The sequence below is a fragment of the Gekko japonicus genome, unplaced genomic scaffold, assembly GCF_001447785.1.
Source record: "Gekko japonicus isolate JY-2015 unplaced genomic scaffold, Gekko_japonicus_V1.1 scaffold13, whole genome shotgun sequence".
Classification (NCBI taxonomy): Eukaryota; Metazoa; Chordata; class Lepidosauria; order Squamata; family Gekkonidae; genus Gekko; species Gekko japonicus.
In genome coordinates, this window is record NW_015172553.1 from 1,681,860 (window position 1) to 1,707,312 (window position 25,453).

Genomic DNA, 25,453 nt, shown 5'->3' on the forward strand with positions numbered 1-25,453 from the left:
ATGGTACAGCACAGACGATTCTCTGCTGGGGCCTGCTGGTGGCCAGTGCCACCATGGTATTCGGGCCCCCCATGCAGCGGCTGTGTTTTAGCCCATGGGGGCATTTTTCAGCAGTTTCTTCCACACATCAGGGGCCTAGTCCTGCCATCGAGCATGCAATTCAGCTGCCAGGCCTCCCTCTTCCGGCAGCCTTCAGCTGTAGGTGGCTGACGTCTCATGGGGGGGCAGTGCCAGCAATCTCCATCTGTACTGGTCACTGGGTGGCCTGGGGCTTCTGCCACATGCACGGTCTTGTGCGTGTGGTGCTCGCTCCCCCATCAGATGATCCAGTGGCCCCCAGGAGTCCCCCGTCGGCGAGGTAAGTCACAGTTGGCAACCCTAGCCGGGGGGGTTAGCTCAACATCTCCTCAGTTCCCTTCTGTGATGACTCAGGGGCAGGGGGGAGCTTGCAACACCCAGCTGCTTCACGTTTTTACCCTGGGGCCCAGGCTCACAGCACTGGTGGTGGGAGTGGGCTGGGGAATGGGTTTGCCCCCCTCAAGGCAGTGTGGGGGTATGTACCCAGCACTGTGCCACTAGCTTTCCAGTCTGCCCATGTGGGTTTTCCTCTGTACCCCCCCAGCCCATGGGGCCTGGCAGTGAGGACACACCAACTCTGAACTTACCAGCTGCTGCCCTTTATACAGTCTGTATCTCTTGTTAGGTACCTGACATTACATTTCATGGCACACTAGGCCTGTAGCTAGGGTGGGGCATTTCAGGGCCCAGCCCCCCAACTTCCTACCAAGGTGGGGCCTGGGGATCTCCCGCTTTTACAACTGATCTCCAGCTGATAGAGATCAGCTCCCCTGGAGAAAATGGCTGCTTTGAAGGGTGGGCTCTATGGCACTGTACCCTGCTGAGGCCCCTCCCCTCCCCAAACCCCACCCTCTCCCAGATCCACCCCCAAAGTCTCCAGGTATTTTCCAACCCAGACCTGGCAACCCTGTCCCAAGGCCCCATGACTTCCTTTCAGCCCAGCCCCCCCCCCCCGCCCCCCTGGGGAGCAGGGGCGGCTGCCCCCACATCGTACCACTGGGGCTGCCAGTTCTCCTTGTCTTCCCCCTTTCTCTGTGCCAGTCCCTGCTCTGGGACTCAGCATGACTCCATCCCAGTCTGGAGGCCGGGGAGTGGCCCGGGGGCTTGGAGCTGCAGAGACAGAGAGAAGCCAGGCCTGGGCTCTTTTTATATGCCCTGGCCCGCCGTGGTCCAGCCCCCTCCCAGCCTAGTCCCTACAGCCACTAGCCAACTCCTCCCTTCCTAAGCCGGGGGGAAACCAATGCTTTCTCTCCCCAACCCCACCCTCCCCCTCATCCTGGCAGCAGCCCCTGGAGTGTCTTTTCTGCACTGGGGGAAGGCGAGCAGGCAGGCTGGCAGCTGGGGCGGGTGGAGGGAAGCACCAGGGAGGAGGCACAAGATGCCCAAGCTCAAGGCGGGCAGATCTGACAGCCAGGCGGAGGGCAGTGCCGCCGCTGCAGCCGAGAGTGCCGAGAAGTGTTTTCAACTGAATTTGCCAGTGCCCCCCTGAGGAATTAAAATGCCCCCAGCTTGGAAACTCCTGACTGCAGGCCTGTGGCACACTTGCCCGTCCCAACAAAGTGACATTTATGTCAGATCAGGCCCTCGTAACAAATGAGCTCGACACCTCTCCTGTAGGGAGTGGCCAATGCAGTTTGCTTTGCTATAGAATCATGAGCATTTGGCATTGTTGGCTGAGGTGAAGACAGGCAGCCCTGTTGTGCCAAAATCAGGTTCAGGAAGGTAGGAGCAATGGGTCATGCATGAGCCATCTCTCCTTGCTTGCTGAGAAAGTCTGCTGGAGCGTTATCCCATGCTCTCACATGGATACGCTACAAGTGTTATCCAATGCTGAATGTGCCTTTCCTACATATAACACAATCAGTGGCGGAGGGGAAGCCATCTGACCTGCCCCCCCCCCTTATTTGTACCCTATGAGAAGACTAGAAGAGAGCCAGAGTCCAGCAGCACTTTAAAGACTAACAAAATATGTTGCAGGGCAGGAGCTTTCATGAGTCACTGCTCATCTCTTCAGGTATCTGAAGTGAGCAGTGTGACTCATGAAAGCTGCCACATATTTTGTTAGTCTTTAAAGTGCTACTGGACTCTTGCTCTTTTCTGCCGCTACAGACAGACTAACACGGCTACTGTATCTCAGCCCCCAAGGAGTGGACTTCCACAAAAGAAGGGCTTTGAAGCTAGGCTCCCCCACAATGATGATCTTCTCACCCCAGCAGTCAGTGGCACCGATGGTGGCCACTGTCCACATGAATGGGGCAACCTGTACTATCAAATTAGTACTTAATAGGTGTAAAACACATTGTAAATGTTCAAGGTGTTTCACACATCTTCTCTAAACACTGTCAACCGCTCTGTAATGTCATGACTACATAAAGCTGCCTTCTACCTTATACCAAGGTCAATATTGTCCACTCTGACTGGCAGCATCTCCCCAAGGTCTCAGGCAGAGGGCTTTCACATCACTTTCTACCTAATCCAGAGGATGAACCTGGGAACTGCTGCATGTAAAGTAGCTGAGTCACAGCCCCTCCCGTGTTATTCTCATATTTCAGATGTGAGGGGAGCTGAGGATATGGGAACAGTGGCTTGCCCAAGTGAGTTCATGGGGAAGATTTAAAACAGGACTTCCTGGCTCCTTCTTTTAACCAGTAGCATCTATATATTCTTGCCACAACAGAGAAGCATTTGGGTGGCTACCACAGTGCCCCAGTTCTACCACATTCTAAAACATTTTTGTGCCACCTAAAAACTCACTGAATTACATATCTGGCAACATCCTTCATATGGTATAGGGTGGTGTTTCTCAGCCCTCTGACAGCTGGATTTAAAACTGAGAGACTTCATTAGCACAACCCCAAAAGTTTACCTTTGTGTGTGAAAGAGCAAGACCTTGCGAGGAATCCGTTCCTTGTAATTCTTCAAGATTCTGTGGGACTCCTGGTCAGTGTTCCCTCTAAGCTGAGTTAGTGTGAGCTAGCTCACAGATTTTTAGCCTCTGGCTCAGGAAGGATGGCTCCAGAACAAACTAATTTATACAGTAGCCAAATCGCTTGCTTACAACTTTAATGCCAGTAGCTCACAAAGTAGAACTTTTGCTCACAAGACTCCACAGCTTAGAGGGAGCATTGCTCCTAGTTAAGTAAGTTGGAAAAAACTGTGACAAAGTAACACTAATACTATATTAAAGAGTCAAAATTATACAATTATGAAAAGGTTAAAAAATGATATATATGAATGTAGACGGTGGTCTCCGGAATGTCCTGCCGTTTCGACAAATGATCTTCTTCTGAACAGAGCATTTAGCATCAACAGCCCATTGAAGGACCTACTAGAGACCACAGTATCATGAATTAGTGGAATCAACAATGCTACTTTTGATACGTCACCAGAAGAAATGAATGATTGAGAGACAGTTTATGTATACATCTTTGTTCAGAAGATCATTTGTCGAAATGACCACCGTCTACATTCACCAATATATAATTTGTTCATCTTTTCATCATTGTATAATTTTGACTCTTTCATATATTATTAGCGTTACTTTGTCACAGTTTTTTTTTCAATTTCCGCTTGTCTATTGACTGTGCCCATCCTTTTGACTATTTCCTAGTTAAGGAAGGCCGGCTCTGAACAGAGACTCCTGCTTCTTTTGAAGGCTCTTATTTGCTTACTTCATTGATTGTGGCACACTCAGAACATGCTTCTTCAATTAGTGTCGTAGGTGCAGGGCTGGAACATGCTGCTTAGGAAGTGTGACTCACAGTAGCCTAACGCTAAGCATATTTACTTGGAAGTAAATCCCATAGATTTCAGTGAGACTTACCTGCTCATAGACACACACAAGACTTCAATCTTACTTGTTTTACCTTTTTTTGGTAAGTATTGTGTGTGCGTGCCTGGAAGCCATACTTGACTTCTGGTGACCCCTAGTGGGGCTCAGACATTTCAGAGAGATGGCTTATTATTGCCTGCCTCCGTGTCCCAGCCCTGGTATTCCTTGGAAGTTTCCCTTTCAAATACTTGCCAGGGTTGGCCCTGCTTAGCTTCTGAGATCTGATGAGATCGGGCTTGCCTGGGCTAGATTTCAGTCTTTATGTGCTGACAGCATGTTATTTTGCCAGGGCTGTGACGATCAGGTCCCATCCTGACCACTTCTTTGCCGGCCAGTGTGACTCAGGATTTACCTTAAAGCTGTGATCCCAAACTCTCAAAAATTAAATACAATCCTGGGGCCTACTTCCAAGTAACTGGTTTTTAGATTATAATGCACCTCTGTTAGAGCGACAGATTTGGGGGCAAACTTTTAAGTGCACAAACACAGAAGCAAACACAGTTTTTGCTGTCTTTGAGCAAAATAATTTATTTATTTATTTATATTTATACCCCGCCCTCCCCAAAGGGCTCAGGGCGGCTGTGAGTTGCAGTTTTGTGAACACACAAGAAACAGTTTTCTTCCTATCCAGTCTCAGTGAAATGTTTGTTCTTCCCTAGGTTTTTCCTTACTAAGCCTCTCTGAGTACTCAGTGTAGTACTAGCATATACTGGCCAAAGCATACCACATTTGGAAATTTCACAACAAATCTGGAGATCTCCAGCCTCCGTGGCAGGCCCTTCCATGAAGTCTGTCAATTTGCAAACAACCACATTCCTTATTGTGTTTGCTTTAAGTTGACCTAAGAAGTGACTTGCAGTCAAATTCTAAGCAGAGTTACACCCTTGTAAGCCCATTGACCTCAGTGGACGTAGAAGGGTGGAACTCGGCTTAGGATCGCACTGCAAAAATCTCAGTCTAACTGTTGGACACTACATTATCCAGTGGGAACAGTGAGGGGGGCATACACAGAGTTTGGTGAGTCATGACGTGGGTGGAGCACCCTGCACCACACAGTTCGTAACTTTCAAAGCACTTTTTGCGTTGCATGCTCAGCTGGTTGCCAAGGAAGGATGAGGCAGGAGCAGATTTCCAGCCACCAAGGAAGGTCTGCTTTTTGGAACTGGTTACAGTTGCTCAGTGGGGAGGGACAGGCACTCTTTTTTTTTAATTCTTAAAGGAAGTGGGCTGACTAGGGTCACAAGCAAGCCTGAAGCATCTCCAGGAACTCCCCTCCCCCAGATTTGTGGCTCAGTGGAAGAGCCTCTGCTTGGTGTGCAGAAGGTCCTAGATTCAGGCCCCAGCACCTCCAGTTAAAAGGACCAGGCAGTAAGTGATGTGAAAAACCTGTACTTGAGACCCTGGAAAGCCACTGCCAGTCTGAGTAGACAATCCTGACTTTGACAGACCAAGGGTCTGATTCAGTTGAAGGCAGCTTCATGTGTGTTCAGCTTGTCGCAGATTTCTGCAGCAAATATTTGGAGGTGGGTCACGATAACAATGAAGCTTTGGCCAAAGTTTGCACCTGTGTCATAAATATACTTCTAACTCGGGGAAAAAAAAGTCTGTTGAGAGCATTGCATGTTGAGCACCTGCTAACCTCGAGAGAATTCTTTGGATTTTTTGCAGAATCTGGGCGTTCCAGGCCCTAGGTGGTGGGGCCTGTTGCTGGTGAACAAGTTCTCAACACAGCCCAGATACCTGGCACATGCCAGATGCCTGGATCGGGAGCTCCCACCCACACAGGAAGTAGCACACAGGTACAGTTGGCAGAACAAATACCTGTCATTCCTGGGAGGCTGAGTCACATTTTGCTCTAAGCCTCTGGGGGTTTTCTCCTGGGACTTTGCAGCCACCTTTTTTCATTTTGAGGTTGGCAAGAATGATTCATTTCTGCAGGAAATTGCCAGGTTAATTCACTATAATCTTTGAAAGGGGGGGGGTTCCTTCTCACATTACATAGTAGCAAATCCAGAAAGATTCTCCATAAAATCAATCCCCAGCATCTCCCTTTTTAAAAGGATCACAGCCTAACCTACCTCACAGGGTTCTTGTGAGGCTAAAACAGAGAGGAGGAGAACGTTGTAAGCCACTGTGGGTCCCCATTGGGAAGAAAAGTGGGGTATAAATAAAATTTGACCACAGCCCCCTTGTTCATATCACTGTGTATTTGCAGATGCCCCTGGAAAGCTTGCAAGAGACATAGGACAGTTATGACCTTCTTCTGCTCTCTTTCCTCAGCATTTGGTATTGCAAGGTATACTGCCTTTGAACATGGAGGTTCCATTTAGCCATCATTTCTAATAAACATCGATAGGCCTCTCCTTTGTGAAGCTGTGAGCAACCAGGCCCTAATAACAGTAACGACTGTGTTAGGATATTTTTCTATGAACAGACAAATTGAATTGGAATTTTCCATTTTCCAGGAATTTGTCTGACCCTGTTTTGTTGTTGTTTTCATTCCAGGCTAGCAGCCATCACAGTGTGCTAGCCAAATGCACAGCTCTCCTTTGTTTCAGCAGAACTAATGCCAGAGGAGTGGCTCAGGCCTTATGGGTCAGAATTGTCTCCTATTTTGCTACCCTCAAAGGCTCCTAAAATCTGCACAAGTAGGATTTCCACCCCCTCTCCTGGAAACCCCCCCCCCCCCCAGTCAGCTCCTAGGCCTTAACTAGCAGCTTGAAATATGGAGATGAGTAGGAAAAACTTTTAAAAGAGGGGCAATAAATATGCTCACTTGCTAACAGTTATTTGTTACATTTTGAACCTACTGTTCCTCAGGGAAATATACTCCCCTTTAATTCGTAACAACAACTCCATGAGGTCAGGTAGGATGAAACAGAGTCCAGTATCCCAAAGTGAGCCTCATGACCGAGCAGTGATTGAGATTTGAAACTCTGATCCAGAACTCTACTCACTGCACCAGTTAATATCTGCACCTCAAACTGCTGCTAAAGGAACAGCTCCAGAAGCCAGTTGAGAAGTTGGCTGTGCTTCTCACGAAGTGGGCACCTCACTTTGGTTCCTAATAGGACTGCCTCTGCTAGCTAGATTTATCAGGGCTACAACATCTAGCAAGTTACCATTTGTTTCTGCAAGAAAAACTGTGTGTGTGTGGGGGGGGGGGTTGTCCCAATGAATACATTTTTCCTTTCCATGCTTTTTCACATTTCTAATCCAAAGTAAATGCATGGCTGAACCCTTTTATGTAGGATACTAACACAGAGACCCCCTTGTTTGAACAGTACTTTGGTTCAGGATATAAGATGGGCTTTTTAACTGCTGCATTAGAATTTTGTTACTGTTTCAGACTCACTGAAGGGAACTCTGTCTTGTGGCAGAGACTTCTTGACTTTCTTTTGAAAGGGTGAAAATCAGGTCAACATACAGCCAATAGGGAACTTAGGTATTTCCTGAAACTTCACACCAAAGAGTGCATTCAGTCAGGATGACACTAAAAATGCTATTGATGTAGAATCTGAACTCCAGAGAAGCTTGGTGTTCTTACATTTCTCGTTCATATGGCTGTCAAAGGGTATGTATGTAGCATCAGAAATGGTTTTGGTCCATGGGGCCCAATCCACAAGGGAATTCTCCTGGCCATTTCAGTGGGGCCTGCACAGGAGACTTTCACAGTGGGATGGCCCCTTATATTAATTAGAGTGCCACCTAGATCTTTGTTTGGTTCAGGCACCAAGATATTTTGGGCTTTATCCTCTAGTATTTTGGGAACAGAAAAGTATGCCTAGGTGTTTCTGTTTCTTTTCCCGCCCACATGAAGCAACTCTAAAGCAAAGGGGGGAAAAGGAAACTAGTGACCAGGATCAGACCAGTCACATGCTTTGAATGCTCCAATTTGGCCCAAGAAAGAATGTAAAGGAGAGTATCTCAAAGCATGTGCAGAGTACCTATTCTGTATTTCTAAATTACAGCAGCCAGCCTTTATGCATCTGGAATTAAGAGGACGGCTAAATTAGATGCCACAATTTCTTTAAAGTTAAAATCCCTATCAATAATAGAAAATATGAACTGTCAATACATTCACTGAAATGGAGATCAAGGTGCCTGGAAGCAGAGGATGACAGGGTTTCTGTCTGATGAACGAGGAGGAGGAGGCGGCAGAGGAAGAAAAGCTGGATTCGCTTTCCCTTCCTCTCCCCACAACAGACACCCTGTGAGGTAGGTGGGGCCAAGAGAGCTCTGAGAGAACTGCTTTTGAGAGAACAGCTCTGAGAGAACTGTGACTGAACCTTGGGTTACCCAGCTGGCTGCGTATGGAGAAGTGGGGAATCAAACCCGGCTCTCCAGATTAGAGTCCGCTGCTCTTAACCACTACACCAAACTGACTCTTACTCAGCAAGAGCTTGTTGTTCAGAGACAGGGTGGTTGGGGAGACTGTCTGGAGCAATCTGTTAAACTGAAGAACATTTAATATAGGATTATCTGCATGTTTATTCAAATGCAAGCGTGCCTTGGTAAAGCAGGAGGTGTTCTCATCCATCCCGGGACAAGTAATCATCATGACTACAGTTGTATGAGTGTATAATTTGCAGAAGGTCCCATTGGATGCTATGGATTTACTTCTCCCCCAAATGCAAAACCAAGTCTCTGTTTCTGTCAGGGACTAGAAAATGACAAAGGAGGACAGTAAGGGGGCTCCTGCAGATATTCCAGCTGTTAATGGGTACACCCTTGTTATGTCCACTGACCACCACCAGGCGCCAGCAACTCATACCAGAGCTTGGTTCTCAGAGACAATAGGGACTAGGATCCTGAAACCTCTAGTGGTTACCAATTGGAACTTTGGTGGGAAGTTTAAACCCTCCAATAGGACCTGTGGGTGGGCCAAGGGGACTGTATATAGTTGGCCGACCGGCCGGTATTTCCTGTGTTATGTTGTGTACGAGTAAACATGTGCTGACTATCACTCTGTTTCCTGATCATTCAATGTGTTGAACCCACTACACAACAACCCCCTTCCTGCATCTGGCTACCCTCCTGCAGAGTGACTTGCAAGACACCCTGGGTCGAGTCTGGCAGTGTCACCCTAAGCAGAATTATACCATTTAAAGCCCTCTCAGAATGATATAACTTTGCTCAGGATGGAACAGTTGGTCCATCAAATGCTGCTGAAAACGGATCACTCTTGAGTAGTGCAGCTTTACTTCTCCACTCCTAATCACCTCAGAAATTACCCTCCTCTCTTGTCCACCAGTTCACATTAGAATCAAGATATTTTAAAGATAAACTGCAAGGGTTTGAGGCAGATCAATCGGAATTTGACATACTTTTATGTGAAACAAAAGATAAATTGATTAAGAAATGTTATGTGTTTTTGTTACAGATAAAGATGGAGGATGAGCTGATCAAAGATTGTATGTTAAAGTGGGCCTAAAATTTTGGTTATAATATTGATCTTGACCATTGGTCGCAAATGTGGAAAACAAATGTAAAAATAACAAAATTGGTTGCTTTTAAAGAGAACTTATATAAAATGTTTTATAGATGGCATATAACACCAGAGAAACTAGCTAAAATGTATCATGGAGTGTCTGATAAATGTTGGAAATGTAAGACATGGGCGGAAAGTTTTTTTCCACGTTTGGTGGAAGTGTAAAGATGTGATGTTATATTGGAGAAGAGTTCATGAAATGTTACAAAAAATATGTTTGGTAACGTTACCATTTAAACCGGAAATGTTCTTACTTAATATTATGCCTGATGTTAAAGATAAGCAACTTAAACATTTAATTATACACATAGTCACGGCAGCAAGAATATTATATGCTAAGTATTGGAAGAAATCAGAGATACCAACGGAAAGCGAAAATCTTTGAGACAGCAGAAGTGGACATACTATTGAACTGTCTGAAAGACAGAAGCAAGCAAAATAGGAAAGATAATTGGATACCATTTTATGACTGGATAGAAAGAAACCTTGAAGATCAAGATTAATGAATTTAAATATTAAAATCTTAGAGAAACTCTAGCTTGAACTGCGGAAAACTTAATTTTCTTTTTTCAGGATTCATAAGAGAAAATCTCAGTGAATAGATTAACTGATAACAACTTTAGTAATTAAAAGAAAGGAAATTGTAAACAGAAGTAGAAACTTGTAACAGCTATAATACAAACTTGAAGGAATTTCTCTGTATGTCTTACCCCATACCCTTTACCCTTCCTACCCTTTATTGTCTGGTTTTATTATGTGTGGAAATCTAATAAAAATTTAAACAAGAAAGGAATTACCCTCCTCTCCTTTCCCCATTTAGTGCTAAACCACTCTGATAATTCACCCTGAATCACTCCAGATTGCCAAGTGCTCTCCTCCAGGGATGTAGCAATCACCTTCACCCAATGACTGACTCACAGCAGCAGTGGGCAGCTGATTAGAGCACAAGGACCTTCTAGTCACATAAATAAATACAGTGCTGATCAGTATGCAGAGGAGGGGAAAATAACCAGGGAAGCCGGGTTGCCAACTGACTAGGAAAAATGCTGGGCCTGTTCTTCTGCCTTTCACATAGCCGATTTGTTTACAGAAATCAGCAGCTTCTCATAGCACAGAGAGACTTATTTATTAGTATTATTATATATGTATACCTTGCTTTTCTCAACAGCTGAGGCCTCTGCTTTATTCATATAGCAGCCTTAGATAAGTCAGGCTGAAACCATGACTTACCCACGATCATCCAGCAAGCTTCCATGGGAGAGTGGGAATACGATTGTGGGTCTCCCAGATCTTAGTCAAACAATCTAACCTCCACACCGCGCTGATCTGTACACCAATATGCCGCTTAAAAATGTAGAGCTTCAGTGGCTGATTGAAAAATTTGCCTGCTGATTTGGAAAGAAATCAGGGGATTCTTTTCTCAGAGAAGGAATGGGTTTCACAATGAGAAAGATGGCCCCTGTACCTTTCAGATGTTTTACGTGTGCTTGCAAAGTTTGAAACGCCTAACTTTTATGCTGTCCTGACCTGGATGGCCTAGGCTAGCCTGATCTCATCAGATCAGAAGGCTAGTCTTTGGATGGGATTCCTCTAAGGATGCAGAGGCAGGCAATGGCAAACCACCTCCGAAGGTCTCTTGCCTTGAAAACCTTACAGGGGTCAGCTGTGACTTGACAGCAAAAATCAACAACAAAACTTTTATGCTGAAATGATGGGAGCCCAGTATTCTTTGCCACCTAACAATCCAAGGAGGGAGAGCAGGGAGTTCTGGGGGCCCTTTGGAGACCAGGGCAGAGCTACCAGCCACTGTCTTCTTCTTTTTTTTGCTGATGTGGCTTTAACAGAAATTTAGCAGGCCAGGTTTTTCCTACCACTGATTCATATAATATTTAAACTATCACTTGTCTGTTTGGAAGCAATGGCTTACTTCAAATGCTATCCTAAGCTGGTCTACTCGGGAGTGTCCCATTTTATTCAATGGGACTTACTCCTAGGAAAGTGTTCTCTGAAGTGCAGCCTTAATATCGTCCTTTTTCATTCTGTCTTACTATAACAGTACCGTAAAGGGGGGGAAACCTGCAATTCCATTTTTATTACTTTTCTTTAAAAAAAATATTACTTTAGAAATGCTTCTGGAGAAGTCAGCCAAAATGGTAGCAAGTTCATTATGCAGCCCTATTTTTAACCCATCTTCATTAATATTGGATCCTGTGCTGTTGCAATGTCACCCTTGGAGAGGAATGCACAAAGGTCCAGAGACATTCTTGTCTGCTGATGGCACGCATTTTCTGGTTTCTGTTTTATTGCAGCTCCTTGCAGCAGCCTGGCAGTAAAGCAGGTGCAAATTACCTAGATGACTAAGGGGGAGGTGTTGTCCTTCTGATAGCTTTGGCCGAAAAATCATTCAGTCTTGTGTCTAATGATGCAATTTGGGAATTATAAGGCAGATGGCTAGCAGGGAAGGCCCTTTGCTGAAATAACAAACCCTGCTAATCAGTAGCCCAAGTACAAGAACTTACACAACCTTGGAAGCCTGCCCTGCCATAGAGGACCTTCCTACTAGAACCAGAGGTCATTTCGGAGGGGAACGCGGGGGAACACAGTTCCCCCGGGTGAGGTACCGGGGGCGGGGCACATGACGAAGCCCCGCCCCCTGCTTCCGGCCGCCCCGCTTCCGGCCGCCCCGCTTCCGGCCCTCATTCAGCCAGGAGGAGGCAGGAGAAGAGGGAGGGTAAGTTGCTTCCTCCCTGCCTCTCCCCACCCCTGCCGGCGGCAGTGGCCGGGACCGTTGGGGGCAGGGTGTGTGGCCCTATGACACACTTCCGGTGATGTCAGGGGGTGTGGCCTTATGACACTCTTCCGGTGATGTCAGGGTGTGTGGCATATGCTAATGAGTTATGCTAATGAGTCCCCCTAGCTCTTTTTCTACGAAATGACCCCTGACTAGAACGATCTATTTGGCAGCTTTTGTAGAAGTCCAAAACAGAGGACATCCCTGTACAGCTATTTGGGTGCACATCACAAAGGCATTTATTTTCTTTAGCCAATTTATTCCACCTTTCTCCCCAGTGGGAACCCAAGGGGGCTTGCATTGTTCTCCTGTCTTCCTTTTTGTTCCTCCCAACAACCCTTTGAGGTAGGTTGGTAGGTCACTGGTCCAAGATCACCCAACACACTTCCATGGTAGAGTGGGGATTCGAATGTGGGTTTCCATCCCAGATCCTAGGCCAACCCTCAGGAAATGGTAGGTAAGGGGTGAACTAGATGGCACTGTAGACTCTCACCAGGTTTCTCTCTGGCCACAGTCCTCAGCATCCTGAATGGGAAGGGAAACAGTGCCAATGGAATACTGTAGGTTTAAATAAGCAAGCTTGAAATCTGCATCTCAGCTTACTTAGATTTTCAGGCCTACATATTTAAATGAAGTTTACTTCTGAATAACTATGCTTAAAATTAGAACCTTCATACTTGTATGTATCTAAATACTTGTAGGTATTTAGCCCACTTTTCTCTCCAATGGGGGAGGGGGGAGACTCCAAGAGCCTGACATCATCTTTCTCCCCTCTCCATTTTATCCTCACAACAACCCTGTGAGATAGTAGGAAAGAGACCAGTCGCACCTTAAAGACTAACAAAATTGGTGGTCGGGTATGAGCTTTCCTGAGTCACGGCTCACTTCTTCAGATACCTGCAGGACAGGTTAGGCTGAGAGTGATTGGCTCACGGTCACCCAGTGAATTTCTATAGCGCAGAGCGGAGATTCCCAGATCCTAGTTTGGCCCTCTACTGCACCACCATGGTAGCTAGATAGCATGTCCTGTGCAGCCCCAGCACGCCAGTTGCCTTCCAGGCAGGGCCGGCTCACTCACTAGGCGATCGCCTAGAGCGGGGCGGCCCTTAGGGGCACCAAACTGCACCCGGCCCCGTACTCTGGGAGTTTCTTGATTATTTGTGTTTTTCATTCTTCCTAAAATGCATTTATTTTTGAAAATGGTTGGGGGCACGGGGGGGCAGAAGGGATCTTCGCCTAGGGTGCAAAATAAGCTGGAGCCGGCCCTGCTTCCAGGGCTGTTTTGGTGGCTTCCAGAAAACTCATCATAGTGAGAAACAGGCCGCTGGACAGGATGGGCCTCGGTCTGAACCAGCAAGGCAACTCTTATGATCCGTCCATAACTGTCAACCAAGTGCTTCCAACAGGATGTTCCCTTAACGGATTGGATGAGTTCACTGCTAAGCGTAGAGCCTCCATGTTCCAAATATCCGGCAGGGCAGCCTTTCAAAATGATCGACGCCGTCTGCAGGCCTGGGGAAAGAGAGTCTCCTGCGGCCTGAGATCCGCCGCCGCGCACTCGAACGCGGGAGTCCCCGCGCGGCGAAAGTCTGCGGCTGAAGCGCCGAGCTCCCTTCCCGCCCGGCAAGTGAGGGGCTGCGCGGCCTCCGGGCGCCGCCTAGCGCCGGCCTCCCGCATCGCCGCGCCGGCCCCGCTCGCTCTCCGGCCCGAGACGGAGGAGCCAACCCGCCAGGGGGGCGTGGGAGGGAGGAGGCGCGGCTCGGCCACTCCGCGCTCCGGAGCGCACCTTGAAACCGGCCGGCGCAGCGCGAGGAGCGGCGCTCTTGCCCTGCCCTCCCCGCCCCGCCGAAGGCCTCGCTCGCTCGCTGCGCGGGAGCCGCGGCTGCCTCTGCCCGCTCGCCCGTCCCGTCCGCCAGGAGGACGCAGGTGGCGGCGGCGTGCGACGCCCGACACCCTCCCTGCCTCCCTCCCTCCCTGCGGCCTCCAGCATCTCTCTCTCTCCCTCTCGGCCGCCCCCCTCCCTCTGCAGCAGCAGCGACTCCTCGGCCGGGCATGGTCGGCTGCGCTGGGGGCCAAGTGGCGGAAAGGTGAGTCGGTCTCTCCGCCCGCCGCCGGCAAGATGGTCAGCGCCGTCGCCTCCGAGCTCTCCCTGCTCACCCTCGGTAAGTTCCAGCCGCCTCGCTTCTCTCTCTCGCCTCCTCCTGCCGTGTCTTCGGAATCCCGTCGCTCTCTTCCCCTCCCGCCCCGCCTTCCTTCCTTCCTTCCCCGCCGGACGCGAGGCGCGCTTACTCGCGAGTAAAGCCCGCGGATCTCCGTGCGGCGTTCACGTTCGAGGTCCCTAAGGGAGGAGGGTCGAGGGCTACTGCGACCCTGCCTGGGGACTGGGGCAAGCAAGTCCCGTGGAACTCGGCGAGGCTGACCCCGGCGTCAACCTGCCGGGGGGGGGGGGGGGGGGCAGCGGCGGCGGCGGCTTTCCAGAGAGCGCCTCGGCTCCCGCGTTCCCTCCACCTGGCCACCTTCCCCGCTGAGGGAGAGCCTCTCGTTGCTTTCTCTCCGTACCCTCCCTCCCTCCGTCATTTCGTCCCTGTACGGCTCGCTTGGGTGACTGGACAATGGATGCTGGAATGTCTTTTGTCCCTTGTGATCTTTGGAGACTCGTCTTGTAAACAGATTCTTTACGAAAACAGGCAGGAGGCCAATCCCTTGTAGGGTGACTTTGCTTTCCTGCCTGCCAGGATCCTTCCCTTAATTACACAGCAGGGCTCCTCGGGTGTAGGGTAGGGACCGGGGCTCTTCTTGTGCTGGGTAATCCGCTGTCCTTTAAAAAAAAGAAGAAGAAATGTTAAATAGTTGGGTGCTTATGGTTAGGTTTCTTTGGGATTTTTCTTCTTCTTTTAATATGACCATTAACGCCCCCTCCCATGTATACATGGGTTTGTGTGGCTAATGGGAGATGTTATGACAAATGAGGTGTTAGTTTTGAAAGTCAGACTCGGGTACAAACTCCTATATGGAGTTTAGGAGCTGGGACACCCTCTAAAACAGCAGCTAAACTTTTCTTTGTTTGCGTTAACTAGCAGTAGTTTAGAGTTTTCTCACTGTTTAGAGATTTGGAACTAAATGGGACTGCATTCAATACAATCCTGGATCTTTAATAGGAATGATTCCTTGGTTGTGTTTATCGTTTATATTTGTGGTTGCATTTACAGGATCTCTGCTTTTTGCTGGCTTTTGTGGCTAAATCAGCATTGTGTATCGTCACTATATGCAACTTTTTTGTACCAGTCCATCATTTATGTGTGCCATGCTGATGTGTTGTCTGATGGATAATGTGCAGACATCTCACCAGAAAATAGTAGAAAAATAAGTTACAGGCTTAATTTGCACAAGGGAAAAGTAAAAGCCAAAAGGGAATTTGGGGTCAAAACAGGGCTGCATAAGTGTTCCTTAACTTTAGCAGGATGTAGTCAAAGCAACTGGCAGAAGATTTGGCTTCAGCCGTTAGCTGGGCTGCTGGGTTAGGGGATAGGCTGTAGCTCAGCAGAGCAGCTGTTTGGCATGTAGAAGCTCCCAGGTTCAGTCCGGGCATCTTCAGCTGAAAGGGTCAAGTAGTAGGTGATTTGCAAGAACTGTGCTTAAGACCCTGGAGAGCTGCTGCCAGTCTGAGTAGACAAGACTGACTTGGATGGGCTGAAGGTCTGATCTCTAGTATAAGGCAGGTTTGTGTGTTCTTTTTCAAACAGCCTAACAGTGCAGTCCCAAACACAGTTAGTCTTGTAAGTCCACTGAAGTCAGCAGGCTTAGAGTGTAGCTCTGCCTAGGATTGCTCTGAGAGTGATATTTCTAACATAGAGGATAGACAGGATTCTCTGGCATGCATAGAGTGTATACATAGACACAAGAGATTTGAAAGTACAGCATATATATTCAAGTTAAAAGTATTAGGGGAAAAAACATTCAGTTTGAAGATGTTAGAAGCAGGGGCGTTTTGTGTCTATAGGTGAACAACTGGAGTGCCCCGTGGCTTTAACATGGCTTGAAACCCAAGAACTCAATGTTTGCTGATGAAGGCACATCTATAACTTAATGCCCCCTTGCTTAATCTCCCCCCACACACACACATTTTTTTACATTATAAAAGTGGTCATAAGCCAGAGTCCACTTCCTATAAAGCAATTGTTATGGAATATGTTTTAAATAAGGCCAGCCAAACTCAGAACTCTTAATCAGTCTAGGTGTTTAGTATAAAATGGGAAACGGAAGTGTCTGCAGCTTGGAAAGTCTTTACAATGGAATACTAGATGCATTTCAGACTTGTGTAGGTGGTGTCTGGCTACAGCAAATCAAGATCTCAAGATGCAGCAATGACTATTGGGAAGGGGAAGCCAAAAAAAATGGCCCCTTTCTTCATGAGAAAGTCAGCACTTAATCAGAGGTCTCTCTGACAGTGGTGGTCCTCAAACATCAAGGCATCTTCCAGTATCAAGTTGTCTGTCATGGAATCCTGTCCAAGGTTCTGGAGAATGCAGTCCTGGAGCATTCCTGGAGTGGAGATGAACTGTTACTTTTAAAAGGTTCACAATAGAAATAGATCTGGATTAGAAATAGATCTGGATTAAAGAGCCATCCATGTGAATTGCATGCTTCAGAGTAACATAAACTGAAGCATGTTTGTCCTTTCCTCAGGAAATCTATTGGAGTCCTCTTCTAAAATTGGGCTTTTAAGGATGCTTACTCAGGGAGTCATTGAGACTTGAGTTTGATGGTATTAACTTCTGAGAGGCAGGCTGCAAATTTCAGCTTGCATTTAATGGACTTAATTGCTTTTGGTGTTCCTCAGTGTACAGATAGCGAATTCTGGGTCAGGGTTTCAGCTGGATGCAATTAATTTTGGTATCTGTTTCTCTAATGGGCGGATCATGCATTTTCGCTGTTTGATGACTGTAGCGTCATGGCGCAGATGTACACATGCCAGGGGCCTCTGCAGATCAAATGCCGCAGATGGAACTTCCCTATTGCATCATGTCGAACACAATACTTGTCAGGGAAGCTGATTCACACAGTCAGCGGCAAATAATCAAACGATGTACATGTATGTGTGAACTGGCCTTTAAAAGGGCCCTTTTCTGCCTACGAGGCAGACAGGAGGCTGTGGCTGCAGTTGACCAGAAGTGCCTCCAGCAGAAGCCTTGCTGCTCATTGGGGCCTACACAGTACCGTGCTTCATGGGTCTGCTGCAGAAAACGGCGTGCTGCATCCCAGGTGAATATTTACCCACACGCACGCACATAAGCGCTGCATGTGGAGGGAAACAGAGAAAGCCGAATTTGACACAAAGCCTGGAGAGATTGGAATTGGGCCAGTTGTTGAATGACCTGAGTTTTTAAACGTTTGGGTGTATTAAGAGTTGGTTTCAATTGTGCATGTAGGAACCAGCCTGGTGGCTCATTTGATGACTAACTGCAGAAAATTGTCGTCTTTGAGGTGATGGGGGAATTCTCTGCATGATGTTGTATCCCTGGTGCCCCCAAACGCACGTGCCACTCATCGCTCACTGCAGCAGTTGTTGCTTGGTGAACCCTGTCTTGAGAGATGCAGTGGTGGCATCGGTGATTTGTCCTCCTCCCCTTGCCCCTAGAGAAAACTGTGAAGAATGCAGGAGCCCTGAGCAGCAAAAGGTAAAGGTTTCCCTTGCTGGAAAGCCAGTCGAATCCAACTCTAGGGGGTGGTGCTCATCTCCGTTTCCAAGCTGAAAAGCCAGCACTTTCCAAAGACTTTTCCATGGTCATGTGGCCGGTAGGACTAAACGCCGAGGTGCACGGAACGCTGTTACCTTCCCACCGAAGCAGTACCTATTTATCTACTTGTAATGTCTTGCTTTTGAACTGCTAGGTTGGCAGGAGCTGGGACCAGAGATGGGAGCTCACTCTGTCATGCAGCATTAGAGTCTCGAACTGCTGAGCTACAGACCTTCCGGTCTGCAGCTAAGCGTCTTAACCACTGAGCCACCGTAGCTCCAAGCAGCATAAAAGGCAGCACAAAACTATATGTTCTTGTAAGGAGGTTTTTGAGCTGTGTAACTCAACTAAGAGGCCAGGCAGTTGGCTGTTGATGTTGCAGGTGGGTGTTGTGATGCTTTCCATGGTACCTGGAGTTACCCCATAAGTAATGTACTGTGGATCCTAATTTTTCTCTGCATGGAGAGACAGATGTTGCTTATTATGTTTTAAGGCTGATTCTAGAATTGCAGATTCCAAATTGAGGTCTGGAAATGGCTGAAGCTGCACATCAGATGTCCAAACAGGCAATGTCGTTGTGTCCATTTTTGCGAGGGCAGCCACAGACCCCAGAATGCTCTTTACCCTTCTTGGTTCCCTTTAATGTGTTTGGAAATATCTGTGAGCTGATCAGGTGGCTAGGGTTGGCAGCGGCTCCTGTCTTGTCAGCATATCTGGTTTTGTTGCTGAACCATATGCAAAGTGATAAGTGTACTTCTGAAATGTGCCCTCTTTTTCAAAATGTCTGCTTGCAAACACCCATGTAAAAACATGCTTAATCTTCTTGTAAGGAGCCAGGGCGGGGAGGTCCTGTATCTAACAATATACTGTGTCAAGCCACATTACGAGACTTGTATATCTGGATGCTCCTTTTGCTCCAAAATGTTTAAAATCTCAAATGCGCAGTATTGAATTAGCAGTGGCTTGTAAACTCTGTGCATTAGGCTGTCCTAGTTTCCATGGTAAAGGCTGGCCCAATCTCAGACTGGCCCAGTCTTAGAAGTTAAGCACAGTAGACCCTGGTTAGTATTTGGAAGGGAGACCACCAAGGAAGTCCAGAGTCACTGTATAGGGGCAGGCAATGGCAAACCAACTTTGACCGTCTCTTGCCTTGAAAACCCTACTGGGTCACCATAAGTTAGCTGTGGTTTGAGGGCACTCTCCACCACCAGTTTCCATTCTGTTTCTGTTGTCCTTTTGTCTCCAAAGCTATGAATAGATTCCAGGCACACCTGTAAAAGCTTTGGCAAAGAAACTTATATAGGGCAAAGGCCAGCAGTTCAGACTGAACATTAAGGAAAGAAATGGCATGAACAAAACGGTCTCTCTCCTACCCCTACCCCCTTTACAGCTGGACATTTCCCAGGAAAACAGTAGTTGCGTCCAGGGCACCAGAACACACTATTCCCAATTTTTCCTGGCAAAACAGGGAAAACTAAAATTAACATCATACTAACAGAAGTATTGAACTAATGGTTTGGTAGGAGTTTCGCAATAATGTGGTCTGCTTAATTAAAAATGAAATTAAGGAGGCACACATTTCCAACCACACTCATTTAAAGTATTCCATGAAAATGTCAGTTGAAGGAAAATATAAATTGCCTTTGTAATTATCAGAGCCCCCAAAATCTTGGCCCCACTTTCTTGCCCTTGAACCACTTTCTTTTTATAAACCAAGCTAGAGAGACCAAAGGTCATTCAGACTGGCTCTTTTGGTGGTTGAGCATAGCAGTCTATACATCCCGGTCTGGTTCTGTTGCTGAATAGCTCTCTGGAGGAACTTACTGTGTTATAAATCTGCCTCCCAGTTTTCTTGTAAATGTGTTGGAAAATGAAGCTGTCTTCTACCGAGTTTGTTCTCCATGGTTGATACCTTACCTAGCCCTGCCCCATCAGGTCCCCCTCAGAGAGCCAGTTTGGTGCAGTGGTTAAGTGCGCGGACTCTCTGGGAGAACCGGGTTTGATTCCCCACTCCTCCACTTGCACCTGGCTGGATGACCTTGGGCAAGCTGTAGTTCTGTCAGAGCTGTCCTTGAAAAAGAGCAGTTTCTGTCAGAGCTCTCTCAGCCCCACCTACCTCACAGGGTGTCTGTTGTGGGGAGGGGAAGGGAAAGGAGTTTGTAAGCCACTCTGAGACACCTTTGGGTAGTGAAGGGCGGGGTATAAATCCAATCTCTTCTTCTTTCCTTGTGGATTGGCCGTGGTGTGTTGGCCACTGAGGTTTGCCCCCTTTCCCTGTGCCACTTCTCTTAGCCAGTGGGTTCTGTGGGCAATCTGCATTTCTTGATGTCAGCCTTTAGACCACCTTGATGTTAGATCACCTCCTCTTGGTTTGCTTGCCTGCTTAAATTTCTCATAGTGGCAGTGTGGCCGTTCCTCTTCACCATGTGTGAAAGAAAGGAACCAAAATGTAGGAAATGTTGATGTAATAGAGACGCAACAGGGACTTCAACCAGACTGTCCTCTGTAGCATACTCCACCCCTGAGTAGTCAACCTGTGACTTTGGTCTCCCTGGAAGGATGGGAGTTGTTAGGATGAGAAGCTAAAATGGCTTGGCTGCCGAGACCAAAACACTAAAAACTGGATAGAAACAGCTGAGATGGGCAGTTGATATTCTGAATACCCCTTGGCACACTTGAACCACAAATGCCTGTATTTTCCTTAAAATGTTTGAAAGACAGAGTTAGCACACATCTGGAGCACTCTCCAGTTATAGTAGGGTCATTCTCCAATTAGTGAATTAGCCTTGGCTGGTTGTGTGCTCTCCAAGAGTCGCAATGTCACTGTTTTGGCTGCAAACACAGCAGTGGCTGTCTTTTGTTGCACGTCCTGTTTACAAACAGTGAACTTCCAGTTGTCGTGTGTGTTGATTGCTACTGGATTTTATTAAGGTCCAGCCACCAGAATTCACCAGTTTGCTATTGAGCGAGGGACCTGTGGTTCATTTGGACATTTTAGTTGCCAGGTTACCGGAAGTTAGAAGTGGTTATTTCTGGACAGGTCCAGATAGTTGGCAGTGGTGATGCTGCCTTTGGAATCCTTTTCCTCACTAGACAGACCGGTTTCAATTACAAGTTTTCCGCCTTTGTCTGTTAATCCCACCCTTCATCCAAGGAGCTCAGAGAGGTCCACATGTTCTCCCCTCTTCCACAGAATCCTCACAATAGTTCTGTGAGGTATGTTAGGCTGAGAGAGTGATTGGTCTAGGGATACCGAAGGTGCTTCATGGCTGAACGGTGATTGGATCCTTCAGCCTGGACCTTCCCCAACCTTGGCTGCATCCACACGTCATTGGACAGTACACTGTTCTTGCACCACAGTATTAATTCGTGACTGGATTTTACTGTGTTGATGAGACTCAATGTTATTGCGATATCCAGTATTGTTTGTATGCACTCTCTTGTCTCAGTGCATGACCTACTATACTTCACTGGTTTTCTCACCCCCATGGGAAATCTGGGTATTACAGCTCAGTGGTTTAGCGTAGCAGTTAAGAGTGAGCTGGCAAGACCCTGTCAGCCATGAGCTTACTCAGCTGTCCTAGATAAGCCCCTATCCCTCAGCATCCACTCTGGTGTGTGTGTGGGGGGTCGCCTTATATTAAATATTGTATGGGCATGAGTAGCACTTTTAAGTTTAAACTCTCGAAGGACTTTGTAGAGGTTGTTTCCTAGTGGGCCTAACACTACAGTAATTTAGCAGTTGTGTAGCCAACCTCTACAAAATAATTTCTTAGAGAAGGGACAATAAGAGAGACTAGTTTCATGTTATCAGAAAAGGAACTCTTAAAATACATTGTCAATAAAAGGAGTGAAGTCAAAGAAAACACTAGATACAAAATGTACATAAACCTTTGATATCTTTTTGGTCACATTTGGTTCTTTGATCTTCTAAAGGGAGCTGGTTTTGCAACCCGGTGACCATGACAGAAGCCTTTTATTAAGAGGCCTGGAAAAGATTCTCTGGATTGACTTTGGAGCTGTTGTGTGTAGGTCTAAACGGCAGTATTCTCTGTGGGCAGACCCCACTTCTTTCAGTACTCCAACCCTACCTGTTTTGGTCCCTTTCATACAATCCAATACAGCAACCCAAAGTAACTCCCTGTTTGGGGATGGGGGGCCATGGTCCTACTTTGCTCCATCCATATGGTTTTCCAACCAAGGATAAGTAACTGACTGGGCATATCTTGCCTTGAATAGTGTGGATTCTATAGTGGAGCTTTCCTCCAATTATGCAACAGCTGGTGTGAGTGTAGACTTTATTTCAGTTTCCTCCCGATTAAGCGGGGAAATGACTGTCATGCCAGGAAGCCCATTTACTCAACATTCCGCTTCTATTGCCTTCTTCCATGCAGTACGACTTCTGTTGTGGTTGGAATTCCCATCCCAAGCCAAGACTGCTTTGAATTACGTTCTCTTGTATTTTGTGCATGGGACAGAAGCTTCCTTGAACCCAATTGCTGGATAAACGTGTTCTCTTGCCCATGTTCTTTACACAATGTATTAGATATTAGCACAGGTAGGAGCCATGCAAATAGCTTGCATGATGATACAGTGCATGTTGACTTGCAAGTAAGTGCCTCTGAGCTACTGATTTGTGTTTGTGTGTAGGACTTCAGCCTAGGAACTTTGGAGTAATTCCATTTTTTCCCCTGCCACTGTGCAGTATTGGGTGCCCTGTCTTGGGAAAACATTTGTAAGCTGCAAAGAGGATGGAGCAGTCTCATGCAACTGGCCGGCTTCTGAATGCTGATTGCATCCATTTGTGTGACTTTGGAGGGTACCTGCAGTCTGCAGAATGGGCCTGCCTAATAGCCAATCAAACAGCTGTGAGGGAGGGCTCTGCCAGGAGGAGGTGGGTCTGATATGTTGCACAGGGTCTTCTGTTCTTAAAATGGGCTGGCTTTTGTGAAACTTTTTATACTTCCAGTATATGAGAGTCTAAGCAGCAAACCAGGACAAGCCTGTGCGAGCTTATGATGACTTGCATTATCTCTTCTGCCCTTGTCTGATGTTCCTTTTGTTGTTCTTCAGTTAGGCCTGATATAGTATAGCAAAAATTACTATCATATCAATATGGTCCCAGGGTATGACTGGAGGGTATATGACATGACATTGTTGGTGAAACTGAGCAGGTCAGATTCTGGCCAGTTCTAGGTGCAAGAGCTCCCCTGAAAGCCCCATGTGTGAGTCCCATGCTGGAATAAAGGTGACACATAGACATGGCAGGAACTCTTGGGTTCTATAAGGGATCAATGACTTTCTGAGTCTGGTAGAAAATGAGAGAGTGCCTCATCAAAGAACAGGAAAAAGTCCACTCTCTTGGTTCTTCTCCATAGATAGCAAATCAATCCATTTTATGTGGGCTGCATTAAATGTTCTGTCCTCCCACATTCCTAACAAATATTTATGTTTGGTAATTGCAACATTATTCCAGATCATTAATACTGCTTCTGTTGGGTACCAGAGTTCACCTGAAGTGCTTGTAACTATATAAATATAGTGAAGTAATTAAAGAGAGTTCATTTTGATTAAATTATGTAGTTAACCCCAATGGCAAGATATATTTTGAAACTGGTTTTAAAATGTGTCTGTTATTGGAAGAAGTTACTGTTACCTTTTGAAAGGCTTTTCTTTTTTGCTTTGTGATCTGATTCAGCATTCATCAGCACATTTTGTCCTTTGTGAGGTATTTACACAAGCCTTCATGAGCTGCAGGAGCACTTGAATTATGGATGCTTAATGGCATGAACCTCGTGGAGGGGTGTCCCAATTACCCTGTGTGGTAAAATGATACTTCCCCCACAAGTATCTGTGTTGGGAAAAATACACCACTTTGCAACATTTAATTTGCACCAGAAACCACCTTCGCCTCCTTTACCCGTAGGCAGCAGCTTGCGAATCAAGCTTGGCCAGCTACCCTCCAGTCTGCCCAGGTGTGAAGAAGGGCCTTTCATAGGTCAGAAAGAGCAGTGGCCAACCAACAGAACAAGAAAGGTGCATCCTTTGACCTTGGGGCTAGTAAGCAGTGGACCCCTAGAAATTGAGCATGGGCTAGTATTTTTCCATATTTGATTCCCTTTACAGTTCTACAGAATAGGGACAGAATTAGCCGGTGGCCCAATACTTGTTCATGAATAAATCTGGTGGCCCTCAATTCTATGGTCTTGTGGGATCTTGACTTTCAAAGAGGAAGATGGGTGCAGGGAGCTAGAAGGATCAGTCGGGGAGTCAAATGGACCTACAGCTCTCAGTCTTTCCTGTTTGGTTTCAATTTTTCCCAAATCTGAGTTTGCTGGTCGAGGATTCAAATATATTAGTTGCTGGACTTAAGAATTCTTAAAGTACCTATGAAACTTAATCCCATACTCAGGCACGACAAGCAAACACAAGGGTTGGTATTTGATTGGAGCGAAATTGTAAAAAAAAATGTTTGTAGCACAGAGGTCCAGGAATTCGCTCCACTTTAACGATATCAACAAAAGATGGTTCTGTTTGTTAAAAAAAAAAAAAGCCAAGTGTCTACTGGCCCATCGCTTGGTGGACCAGTTGATGTATTTGTCTCAGTTAGGGAAGACATTGATTACTACACAGTTGGGCTCATAAGTTTGGGAGACAATGTCCTCTGGTCTCTTGCTAGAGGCAGTTGCAGATTTCCCTTTGTATTGTATTTGAGGCTGTGAAGAAGATGGGTGAGCAGAAGCCAGTGGCACAGGTAAAATGAAGGAAACATTAGCTGGAGTACCTGAGCTTGGATGGATAGCTGTATGAGCTTGGTCTTTTTTTTCCTGGAAAGAAGACAGTGACCTGCACTCCTGCCTTCTGCACCAATGTATCCATAATCCAGATAACTAGCCAATTTAATTTGATTTTTGTAATTCCCCCATGAATATGAGAAGAGGGAAGTGGAAGTATCTGACCTGAGTACTTGCTACAATCTAGCTGTACTAGACAGTTGGCTAGTTGAGTACTGTGTGGAGGAGGAAAATAATTGCCCTGAGAATGAGGCTGAGAAGGAGAAAACAGAAGAGAGAATCAGACCCTCCCAGACAGCACTGAATTCTTTGAAGAGGCTTCCCCCCCCCAACACTTGCCAAATGGGGGAAGCAGAATTTCTGACTTGTGTATCAGTGCCTCCACTTGAGGGGGGAAGCAGAGGATTGGGGGGGGGGGTTTCCCTAAGTAATTTGGTGAGATGTTTGAGTCACAGGAAGTAATCATTGAAGTAAAAGAAGAGAAGAAGAGATTGGATTTATACCCCACCCTTCACTTAGAGTCTCAGAGAGGCTTACAAACTCCTTTCCCTTCCCCTCCCCACAACAGACTCCCTGTGAGGTAGGTGGGGCTGAGAGAGCTCTTTCAAGGACTGCTCTTGAGAGAACAGCTCTGAGAGAACTGTGGCTTGCCCAAGGTCACTCTAGCAGCTGCATTCTCCCAGATTAGAGTCCGTGGTCCTATCCACTACACCAAACTGGCTCTGAGGA

At 46.8% G+C, this 25,453-nt stretch overlaps 1 protein-coding gene across 1 annotated transcript in view; it reads left to right on the plus strand.

Moving 5' to 3' along the window:
* The first annotated feature begins 14,213 nt into the window (after window positions 1-14,213).
* The window catches only part of TGFA (transforming growth factor alpha), a 49,638-nt gene continuing 38,398 nt past the window's right edge, over window positions 14,214-25,453 (plus strand). The window contains exon 1 of the mRNA XM_015421123.1: window positions 14,214-14,354. Within this exon, the coding sequence (XP_015276609.1) occupies window positions 14,312-14,354 (43 nt within the window). The 5' untranslated portion in view covers window positions 14,214-14,311. The remainder of the gene's footprint in view (window positions 14,355-25,453) is intronic.